The sequence below is a fragment of the Daucus carota genome, chromosome 3 (genome assembly GCF_001625215.2).
Source record: "Daucus carota subsp. sativus chromosome 3, DH1 v3.0, whole genome shotgun sequence".
NCBI classification, from domain to species: Eukaryota; Viridiplantae; Streptophyta; class Magnoliopsida; order Apiales; family Apiaceae; genus Daucus; species Daucus carota.
Genome location: NC_030383.2, coordinates 18,716,375 through 18,728,755, shown reverse-complemented (window position 1 = coordinate 18,728,755; position 12,381 = coordinate 18,716,375). Strand labels below are relative to the sequence as shown.

Here is a 12,381-nt window from a genome sequence, read left to right as displayed (position 1 = left end):
AAGCGAAATGTCTCAGAAGGAGAAAGAGGGAAAGAAGCGTAAGCCGGAGCATCATGAGGGACAGTTTCAGCAGGGAAGGTTTCAGAACTTTAACCCGAAGAAAGGGAAATTTCAGCAGGGGAGAAATCCCACTTTTAAGAAGCCAGATGTAGGTGGCAGTGGACAAGGTAACCGTCCAGCTATTGGAAATCAACCAAGGCCTCCACTGCCGGAGTGCCAGATATGTGGAAAGAGACACGGGGGAATCTGTAATAGATTGAATGTGGTATGCTATAAGTGTAATCAGAAAGGACACTATTCTCGGGAATGTCAGAACCCACCAGCAAAGACCCCGATGATTCGAGATCAACCAGCAAGGAACCAACCCAATAGGACTCCAGCAGCTGGGATAACATGTTTTAGGTGTGGAAAACCAGGACACATGGTGAAGGATTGTAAAGTACCAGCTCCAGGTAACCCTACACTTAGAATTATGGGATCCACTCCAGTAGTCCCAGAAGTTCCCAAAGCCAGAACCTACAACATGACAATGAGGGATGCAGTTCAGGATGCAGATGTGGTGGCAGGTACGCTTACTGTGAATTCTTTATGTGCTAAGGTGTTGATTGATTCTGGAGCTACTAGATCGTTTATTTCTGAGGATTTTGTGCCGAAGTTAAATTGTCCTATAGAATTACTTAATGAGGTTATGAATATAGAGCTGGCTAATCAGGAACGTGTTCCTGTTAGCCAAGTTTATAGGAATTGTGAAGTTGAGATATTAGGAAGTAAGTTTTGTGTCGACTTGATACCTTTCAAGTTGGGAGAGTTTGATGTTATTTTAGGAATGGATTGGTTATCGAAGCATAACGCTCAAATAGATTGTCGTAATAAGAAGGTTATGTTAAGGGCATCGAATGAAAAGACGATAGTATTCCGAGGGCAGAAACAGGTAAAGAAGTTTTTGACTATGATTCAAACGAAGAGATTGTTGCGTCAAGGTTGTGAAGCTTATATAGCATATGTAACTGATCAGAGTCGAGAACTTGTGAAGCTTGAAGATATTCTAGTAGTAAACGAGTTTCCAGATGTATTTCCAGACGAGCTACCCGGATTACCTCCAGATAGAGAAATTGAATTTGCAATAGATTTAGCACCTGGAACCGAACCAGTATCTAAAGCCCCATATAGAATGGCACCAGTAGAAATGAAAGAATTGGCAACCCAGTTACAAGATTTGTTAGAGAAGGGAGTGATTAGACCCAGTGTATCCCCGTGGGGAGCACCAGTGTTGTTTGTGAAGAAGAAGGATGGTAGTATGAGGTTATGTATTGATTACCGGGAACTTAATAAGTTAACCATTAAGAATAGATACCCATTACCTCGTATAGATGATTTGTTTGATCAATTGAAGGGAGCGAGATGTTTTTCGAAGATTGATTTAAGGTCGGGATACCATCAGCTAAAGATTAAACAAGAAGATATACCTAAAACAGCTTTTAGAACCCGATATGGTCACTATGAGTTCTTAGTAATGGCCTTTGGATTAACCAACGCCCCCGCAGCTTTTATGGACTTAATGAACAGAGTCTTTAAACCATATTTGGATAAATTTGTGATTGTATTCATAGACGATATCTTGATTTATTCCAAAACCACTGAGGATCATGCAACCCACTTAAGGATGGCTTTAGAGGCATTGAGAAGAGAGAAGCTGTATGCTAAGTTTTCAAAGTGTGAATTCTGGTTACAAGAGGTTCAATTTCTAGGTCATATAGTCAGTAAAGAAGGAATTAAAGTAGATCCCTCCAAGATTGAGGCAATTATGAACTGGGAAAGACCAAGGACACCAACAGAAGTTAGAAGTTTCTTGGGTTTGGCAGGTTATTATAGAAGATTTGTTCAAGATTTCTCAAGGATTGCTGTACCAATGACGAGGCTTACTCGGAAAGAAGAAAAGTTCGTGTGGACTGAAAAGTGTGAAGAAAGTTTCCAAGAATTAAAGAAAAGGTTAGTGTCAGCCCCAGTGTTATCACTTCCAGATGAGCAAGGGAATTTTATAATTTATAGTGATGCTTCTCATAAGGGATTAGGTTGTGTGTTGATGCAACATGACAAAGTCATTGCTTATGCATCCAGACAACTCAAACCCCATGAGCAGAAGTATCCTACACATGATTTAGAACTAGCAGCCATAGTGTTTGCATTGAAGATTTGGAGACATTATTTATATGGAGAAAAGTGTGAAATCTACACCGATCATAAGAGTCTGAAGTATATCTTTACACAGAAGGAGCTTAATATGAGGCAGAGAAGGTGGTTAGAATTGATAAAGGATTATGATTGCACCATCAATTATCACCCTGGAAAGGCCAATGTAGTGGCAGATGCTTTGAGCAGGAAAGAAAGATTGAATGTGTTGACGTTACCTAAGGAAATATATAGAGAATTCGAAAAGCTGGAAATAGAAGTTAGAGTGAGTCAACCCTCAGAAGCTGGAGTATATACAATGATTTTTCAACCAGAGTTACTAGAAAAGATAAGGAAATGTCAAGAGACCGTAATGGAACAGGATGTTAATAATTTAGTTGGGGAAGAACTCTGTACCCAGAAAGATGAGCAAGGTATTCTAAGATTTTCTTCTAGGATATGGATTCCACCAGTACAGGAGTTGAAAGATGAAGTTTTGAGTGAAGCACATAGTTCCGCTTATTCAATTCACCCCGGGAGCACTAAGATGTATAGAGATTTGAAGGAGAATTATTGGTGGCCAGATATGAAGAGGGAGATTGCAGAGTGGGTAAATAAATGTTATACGTGTCAAAGAGTGAAGGCAGAACACCAGCGACCGAGTGGATTGTTACAACCCCTAGAAATTCCAGAATGGAAATGGGAGCATATTGCGATGGATTTTATAGTTGGATTACCTAGAACGAGGGCAAATCACGATGCCATATGGGTTATTGTAGATAGACTAACTAAATCAGCTCATTTCCTTCCCATTAACGAAAGATTCTCATTAGACAAGTTAGTCCATATGTACTTGAAGGAGATAGTCGTTCGTCACGGAGTTCCAGTCTCCATTGTATCCGATCGAGATCCACGATTCAACTCGAGATTCTGGAAGAGCTTTCAGGAATGTTTGGGCACCAGATTGAATATGAGCACTGCTTATCATCCACAAACTGATGGTCAGAGTGAAAGGACTATTCAAACAATCGAGGATATGCTACGTGTCTGTGCTATCGACTTCAAAGGCAATTGGGATGAACATCTACCGTTAGTGGAATTCTCATACAACAACAGTTATCATGCGAGCATTGGAATGCCTCCTTATGAAGCTCTTTATGGACGTAAATGTCGCTCACCCGTGTGTTGGGATGAAGTAGGAGAACGCAAACTACTTGGGCCAGAACTAGTCCAGCAGACGAAAGAAGTTATTGAAACCATTCAAGGAAGATTGATTGCAGCGCAGAATCGTCAGAGAAAGTACGCGGATCAGGCTAGGAAGGATATGGAATTCGAAGAAGGAGAACCAGTATTACTGAAGATTTCGCCATGGAAAGGACTATCCCGATTTGGCAAGAAAGGAAAGCTAAGTCCCAGATACGTCGGACCATTCGAGATCTTGAGGCGTGTTGGTAAAGTGGCTTATGAGTTAGCGTTACCCCCACATATGGAGCATATTCATAACGTCTTTCATGTGTCAATGCTTAAGAAGTATCATCCGGATTCTAGGCATGTGATAGAGTACGAGCCAGTAGAGCTTCAGGCAGATTTGTCTTATGTGGAGACTCCAGTTGAGATTCTAGATAGGAAAGAGAAAGTGTTAAGAAATAAAGTGGTGAAAATAGTGAGAGTGTTATGGAGAAACCCAAAAGTTGAAGAATCAACTTGGGAGTTAGAAAGTGATATGCGTGAGAAATATCCTCACTTGTTTTCTTAGCAGATTCTGAGGACAGAATCCTTTTAAGGGGGGAAGGATGTAATACCCGGGATTTCGGCATGTATTTATTTATGTCAGTATGAGAATATTTTGTGAATTTTAGGTGAATTAATTGTGAATTATATGTTAAGTGACTTACTGTATGACCGTCTATGTGTGTTATGACTTGTGAGTTGATAATTTTTATATGATCAGATCAAAATATGGAGAATTTTGGCACTTACCTGGTAAATTATGGATTATTATATGATTTGATATCTGATTTAAGGATTTAATTAAGTATATTATAAAATATTATTATTAAATTGATTTTAAACCCGTTTACTTGATAATTAAACCCCGGGGGGCTTCCGGGAAAGTTTCGCCGATTTATTATTCAAGATATTCTGAACAACTTTCGTGTTTTAACTTTTTCCATCCGGTGTACGGATTTACGTGAAAGATTTCGGAACGATTTTATGAATATTTTATTATTATCGATAAACGTGTACGCCGGATATTTTTAACCCCAAATCATTTTGGCTAAAGCATTATATTTTCGTACTTCGTGCCAGACAAAGCTCGGAGCCCCATAAGTTTCTCGTAATGTGTGTATTTGATAATTATCTGCAAAGTCGGTCCCGAACGGATCAGTTTTATTAATACTTAATGATTAAGAAGTATATTTTATATCCGGTATGATCCAAATGGGGGCCAGTTATTCGTAATTATAAATAGGATAATTATTAGTTTATTTTTCATAATTATCATTTCAATACACGGGAATCGAGAGAAACCGGGTTATCGTTCTTCGCGTTCTTGGAGTTCAATCGAAGATTTGAAGACGTTATCGGACTCAGAATCGAGCGTGCAAGCAGTCAAATCGAAGATATCGAAGCGTAGAATCCAAATCAAGCATCAAAAACCACACTAGATTCACAGTTTGTAAGTAATTTTAACTTTTAAATTCGAGCTAATTAGGGTTTAATTAGGGCTTTTTGATTTTGATATGTTTTATGTGATTTTATGCTTCCATGATGTAGATAATCCTCTCCTGATCATTTTGGTATATCATATGCATGATTTGGAGTTCAATAACATGTTCAAAATTGAGTTTAATTGTCCGAATTAGGAATTAGGGTTTATGCACGATGAATGTTTTCAATTGGAAATTGGGGCTTTTTAATCCAGGAGGTAGAAGTGAAATTGGAAGGCACCATCACGTTCATCTCGTCCCCAGGAACCTGTACATGTGTTCAAATCATACGTGAGGTGCCGGAATCGATCACCGGAATCTGGAGAAGTTCGCCGGCGGCGAAACTTCTTCGTGATTTTCCGGCTAAACCATGTCGTTTTTAACGTTTTTAATGGCATAGTTGGATTGCTGGGAGTTTAATCTTTTATTCTGCAGTTTTTGGTCGAGTTCTGGGTGGAGGAACGCGTCCGACGGCGTTTCCGACGCCGTCGCCGGCGTGGCAGGGCGAAATTACAGTTTCGTCCCTGTAGTTTTGGAGGCGATGAAGTTTCTGTACTGTAGTTATGTTTCTGACACTTTAAACCCTGGAACTTTCGAAAGTTACACTTTCGACCCTGCGTACAAACTTTTGATTTTTAACAGTTTAAACCTTTTTCCAAATTATTTTCGAAAATCATTTATTTAATTTTCAAAAATAGTTTTTAATTATTTCTTTATTCAAAAATAAATCTAATTTAATTTATTAATTAATTTTAATTAGTAATTAATTATTATAATTAGTCAATTAATTCAAATATTAATTGATTAATTGTTTTAATTATTTATTAATTGATTTTAATTGATTTATTAATTAGATTTAATTGTTTTAATTGTTTTAAAAATCTAGAAAAATAGTTTCAAGCTTTAGAAAATTATTCTAAAATATGTTGAAGGTTCGTTAATTGATTTCAAGTGATTTCGAACCTTATTTTGAGTATTCGGACTTGTTTATTCAGTTATAAATTGATTCTTTTACCCGTTTTTATTCCGAAAAATGTTTAAAAATTCATAATAAATGCCAGAAAAATCATTTTAACCCCAAACCTTTTCTGAAAGACTATTTTATTGATTAACTTATGTGTTATGTGCTATGTGTTACTTGATTGATATGTGAAATGCTTATATGAACCTTGTATGACTGTTTTATGCGTATCTTTTGAACCGTATATCGGATTCAAGTGAAACGAAGGGTAGATAGAAGCTTGTTTCGATTATGAAACAAATAGGATGACATGAGAATGAATATTGATAGATGAATATTATGATTGTCAGAGAAGGACAGGCTTAGAAAAGGAAAGCAGGTAGTGTTGGAGTGATTCTGTTAGTAAAAGCTATAGAGAGAAGTAAAGCTTCTGAATAAGGCAAGTGCTCTATTCTCAACTTATACTTCTGTAAATTCCTTGAGTTACTCTTCTGCATATAGTGTCATTGTTCTGGATAGATGTGAAAGTACTTCTGTTGATATATTGTGCTATTGATCCTGATTATTGATAAACCTTATCCAACCCTCTTGACACCTGAATTACAAGCTGAACCTTGACTTTGATTTCAATGGAACTTGTACCTATTTCTCTGAGACCTGGAAACACCAATCATTTACTTTGACATTCTTTCATCCATGAATGACCAAACAATACAAACCTATATGCTACAATACTTCACCAAATTATACAATGTCTTACCAAATACTTATATTACTCTTTCGATGAATGCTCACACATATACACCCTAACACTTGGATTTCCTTCAAGATAAACATATTTGGAACCTTAAGTCAGTCCCAATTGCATTATTCCTTCTACAAACACCAGATTATTTTCACCATATACTTAATCTTTCTTTCGACTTCAAGCCATTCTTCGAACATATTGTGATGATACTTGAACCTAATTCTGAATTGTCTTTTAATCTTGATGAATATTGCAACCCTCGTTACAATGATTCTGATTTGACAATTATGATTCTGTTTTGGTAATATTGCTTCTGTTCCAATGGTATTGATTCTGATTTGTTAAGATATTGTTGATTTCCTTATATTGTTAAAGAATTGGATTGTTTTATAAATGTGGACCAGATTCGTGGTCAGACCAGATTCGTGGTCATTAGGCCATTGTGTGCCTTGGATCCAGTGATAGAGCCTGGTAAGTACCTGGCTCGGGGTTAGTGCGTGACTGATCAGCAGCCTAACCTTGGTTTTTAAGAAAAAAAAATATGAATATCCAATTCTAATCATTGTTCTAAAACAGGAAGTGAGACCTTGAGTCATTCTTATTGATAAATGTTAAATTTCAGTTTATTGTTTATATTACTTGCTGAGCTGTAAGCTCACTCTTGCAATGCCTTATGTTCTTTTCCAGTGAAGAAAGAGACTACTGTTAGCGAGGACCCACAGACTAGCCAGCAAGCTAAGGTATAAGGATGAGTGTTGGGAAGCCTTGCTAGGAGTTGCTGATATTATAAACTTTTGAGTATCGTTGTGTGTAAGCACTACGTTTTATGTTTGTAAGTTGTAAGATATGGATTGGGATTTGACGTATTGTAATATGACTTAAGTTGTGGCTTGTTTCATGCTATAACCTGAAGCGATCCGTGGATGTTTAGGGTCAATGCATATATTATTATGATTTACAGGTTTATATTGTTGTGTGACCCCAAGTCTATGACCCGGATTTGGAGGGTGTCACATTAAGTGTTTAATAGGTCTCCTGCTATGTTTTTTGTTTATTTTGATCAGTTGGATTGTTTTAAGGATGTTTTGTTTTTGTTTTATAGGCTTGTTTTTCTAATGTTTGTATATTTATTTTGTGTAGGATGGCAGAAAAACTGATTACTGTAAGATTGCACTATGACGGGATTTTGAAGACGAGTACTTATTATGGTGGAAAGACTATTGGAGTAAATGCTGTGGATTCTGCAGAATTTTCATATACGGTGCTTATGGAATATGTCAAGGATTACCTTCATTTGTCAGAAATTGGAGGAGTATATATCCAAGATGATGGTGCAGGTTGGAAGCTTTTGACACGAGATAAAGAATTAATTGATCTTGTAAATGGCTGTGAAAATGAAGAGGAGATTCATCTGTTTGTTGACACCATTATTGACAAGGAAATAGAGCCAACAGCTCAGATGCAGCCACATGTAATTATACGGCCAAGGAAGGACATAGTTGAAGGTATTCAGATTTATTTTGATAAATAATGTTGTCATTTGTATGTAAAGGGACCCTGCTTTCTAATTTATTCATGGACTATCTGTTTTCACAGGGTCAACTAAGGCACAAGTGAAACGCAGATTTGTGACTGCACACCAGCTCCAACAACAACAAAAAATGAAGAAAATGAAATTGAAGTCATCTGAGGTGCCGAAAAGGATTTTATCACCACGAAAATGTAAGAAGCCAGTTCTGGAGACTCCACCAGTTGAACAAGAAATTGTTAATCCAAAAGGAACAGCAAGAAGGAAACTGAATTTACACGAAGACAACGCACATGGCAAAAGTACGGGCGAGAATGACACTGAGGTAGTAATTTATACTTAACAACATAATATATACTTATCTTTTTAACTATATGTTATGTTATTTGCATCCAATTTAAGTTTAAGTGTTGTGCTCTATCAGTTTTAAGAAAATGCATCTCTCTTTTTCATTAGTAGGAATTAATTTCACATTTTTTTTAATTACAAATCTGGACATATAGTTGAACAGAAATCTGGACATTTTTCTATCTTATTAGCTTTCTGGTTATAATGTTTTGAGTCCACGTATGATACCTATGATGTCTTGCAGTTACCAGCGCAGCCGTTACCAACTGTGAATGAGTATGAGCTAAGTAAAATCAAACGTGTGCAAGAAAACAGGGCAAAGTTTGAAGAACTTGGGTTGGGTAAATATGGGACTAATCCGAATCCACCAGCAGTCCACAAAGGAAAAGGAAAAGAAAAAAGCCAAGAGGTTTCTGATGAATATATCATGGAAAGTGAGAGCGAAAGTGATGATTCATCGACGGTACACTACATCTAAATTAACCATACATTTCATCTGATAGTCATTAATTGTATACATCTCATTCTTACTTGAAAATGTTAGTTGAACAACAAATTTTACAATCTGATTATAATCTGAATAAAATCCACGTAATTAATAAGTCTAATTATCAAATATTTAACTTAGCTTAAAATGTTAATCTGATATGTTCTAATTATAGTTAGTTTAATTATAGTTCAAATATTAATCTAATTATAGTCTTATTAGTTTTACATAATAGGTTGTATATAATATAAACTAGTACAGTAGAAACTCTTTAAATTAATACTCGGTAAATTAATAAACTCTCTAAAATAATAAATTTGTCCGGTCCCGACTTGGGCCAATGTAAAAAATTGGAAAACTCGATAAAATAATAAGATAATAATTTTTCGGGAGATCCCTTTATAATTTTTGGTCCCAAAAAAATCATAAATTAATAATTCACAGAAACTAAAAAAATATATTATACTCTATTGAATTATATTACATTTACTATACAGTACTTCAAAAGTCATTATTGATTTCTAATACATTTGAACCCAATAGTTACTAATTTACGTTGTCATTATTGATTTATAATAAATATGAACACATTAGTTACTAATTCACGTTGAGTCCCAAGGTTCGCTGTAAAGTAATTCTAAGAGGCATAGACTAATTAGTCTTTTTGTTTGGTATGTACGGTGTAATGGGTTAAAAACTCTTTAAATTAATAATTATTAATTTATCGATAAATTAATAACTCTCTAAATTAATAAATTTCTCCGGTCCTGACATTAGTAATTTATAGAGTTTTTACTGTATATATAAATATATTTTGTTTGAGTTAGTATTTTTACTTCATTCTACTTGTTGCATGTACAGAGCATTCAGACCATCAAGAAAAGGAAAACACTGCCTGGTCCCCGAACTCGTTCGCGAGCCAATGCTTCCACTACTATGAACACCAAAGTGAAGCATTCATTTGCTCCAAAACTGATAAAACCAACATGTAGTAAATTGTTAAAACAGCATTGTAATGTCGAAAGTGGTTCAGCTGCTGCATATGTAGCCCTGCGGGAATGTCAGAAGCAAAATCTAGAAGTTGATCCTAGGATTGAGGATGTTGGTGAGTCGAATTTACAAGATGCACATGATGATGAAGAAGTTGAAAAAGGTAATACATATGTAAACCTGAATATGTATTTGTAGGACTATTAGCAAAAAATATAGTAAATAGTACACTCACTTTCTATTATCTCGTTTCTATGTGTTTATGTGACCAGAGCCTAAAAGACGTAGAGGACGGACAAAAATGTTAAAAGTTCATGGTAGGAGTAGTAACGAAAAGCTAGTCGTTACATTCAATAAATGCGGTCAACCAATTGGAGACAAGAAGATTAGATATGAGCTAAGCAATTTTATGGGGACACTAGTTAAAGATCATGTGTCGCTTACTCATGTTAACTGGCATCTTGTTCCGCAAGAATTAAAGAACAAAATGTTGCAATATATTCTGGTAACCTCTATTACCTAAACCTGAGATTGGATTCTTATTAATATATGTTTGTTGAAATAATGCTTTTTATGTTTGACATAATATAGGATAGGTATGATATTCCGGAACACGGGCAAAAATGGATAAATAAGACACTTAATTCTTCTTGGAGAGTGCACAAGTCCCGTGTCAAGAAGGATCATTATACAAAATATGACACTGACGAAAAAAGGATTGAAAATAGGCCACCTGAAATTCCACTGGATGATTTTAAGATATTGTTGAAGTATTGGGCAGATGAAGGAGTTCAGGTAAAACACATTGACATGAGTATATAAAATAGAATTAAAGTTGAGCAAGTATTTTTCTTCATTTATTTCACACCCAAGGACATTTTGAGTTGAGAATATTTTTTATAACAGTCACTTGCAGAGGATAATACAGCACGTCGTCATTCTTATGTTGACCCCCACACACTTGGTCGTAAAACTCTTGCTGAACTTAAAGATGAACTGGTATGACCTTCTTTTCAATTGTGAAAAATGATAGTCATCTTTTAGTTGCTAAATTATTGAGGTATCTTGCTAGATTATTTTCTTTGTCCACATTTTTATTGTTGTCTTGATTATTTCATATTTTAGATAACTTGTTCTTTATTTGTTATATTGTTTTCTGTACATGCCAGAAAAGTAAAGACCCCAATCTTGCCTCTCCCTCACAAGCTAAAATCTATGTGAAAAGTCGTAAGCACAAAAAGGGGCACAAGTACAAGTCAAATAGGAAAGCAATCAACAAAAGAATTGTAAGTATATTTTATCATAAATAATAAACCTGAGCTTGTTGTAGCTTTAACAAATTTATGTAAATTTCTCATGTAGGATTCCATTGACGAGATGCTGAAAGAAGGAAATGATGCAGATGTGATGCTTCCCGGAGGCAAACATGGGGCAGATTGGTTGGTAGGAAGGAAGGGCACAGCAGTTGCCTTGGAAAAAATTCACGCTATTCCAGAACCTTATGTTGATGAGTTGACTGCAAAGATAACTCAAAATCTGGAGAATGAAATGGAAGCCAAGGTAAACAGAAAAGTCCAGGAGAACATGGCTTGGTTGCTAAAAAAACTAGGAGAGGCAAATCCTAGTATGAAATTTGATATTGGAGACTTTTGTGCGACCTTCTCAAGTGATCAAGACGAGAATGGCACACCTATCACTCCCGCCACTCAAACTCCTGGCACACAAGGCGGCACTTCTTAAATATGTTATCGGATTTGCCTTTATCAAACTTAGTTACTTTTATGCTCTTGTACCTTGGTAGACAGTACTTTGAACTGTTATTTAGTACTTATGTCGTAATTTGGATATGCAGTATTTTGGAGAAGTTGGTGTAGGAAATGAGACTATTTGGAGTAGTTGGTTTTGGAGTACTTTTGTCATGTACTGGAATTGGTTTGGTTTAGAGATGAGATTGTTATGTATTGGTACTTTGTTGTTTTGGTGCTACTGTGGGATTGTTGTTTAAACAGAGCATGTATTTCAAAAATTATAATATTGAGTGTTACATTTTCCTATTCTAGTGTAATTAATGTATGCTTATATATAGTGTTACATTATCAAAGCTGGTGTTTCTTGATTACAACAATGTAGTGTTACAATAGTCAAAACATAGTGTTGCAGTAGACCATGTGGACCCCACACCACAACCGGGACCCACGTGCATGTGGGACCAACCTGCATGTGGGACCAACGTGTGGGACCAGTGGGGTCATCTGGATTCAGCGTAATGTAACACTGACTAGCAGTTGCATTTGGGCATTTTAGTGTTGCAATAGGATGAAAATGTAATGCTTTTGTCTATGTTACAATAGACGAAACCTGTGTTACATTAGAGCACCTATTGTAATGCTCACATTTGTAACGCCCCCTTGTGTTACAATTGACATATTGTAACACTTT

The 12,381-nt window shown here is 35.9% G+C and overlaps 2 protein-coding genes across 2 annotated transcripts; both read left to right on the top strand.

Annotated features, from left to right (window-relative positions):
- The first annotated feature begins 7,670 nt into the window (after window positions 1–7,670).
- Window positions 7,671–10,140, top strand: LOC135151407 (uncharacterized). The gene is made up of 4 exons (XM_064089853.1): window positions 7,671–8,094; window positions 8,186–8,442; window positions 8,710–8,928; window positions 9,814–10,140. Exons 1-4 carry the CDS (start codon window positions 7,731–7,733, stop codon window positions 10,138–10,140), a joined length of 1,167 nt encoding a protein of 388 aa, XP_063945923.1. The 5' UTR covers window positions 7,671–7,730.
- A 78-nt stretch (window positions 10,141–10,218) lies between these two features.
- On the top strand, window positions 10,219–11,891 carry LOC135151747 (uncharacterized). The gene is made up of 5 exons (XM_064090929.1): window positions 10,219–10,447; window positions 10,534–10,737; window positions 10,849–10,941; window positions 11,112–11,228; window positions 11,305–11,891. The coding sequence occupies exons 1-5, from the start codon at window positions 10,244–10,246 to the stop codon at window positions 11,680–11,682; spliced, it is 996 nt and encodes a 331-aa protein (XP_063946999.1). The 5' UTR covers window positions 10,219–10,243; the 3' UTR covers window positions 11,683–11,891.
- The last annotated feature ends 490 nt before the right edge of the window (window positions 11,892–12,381 follow it).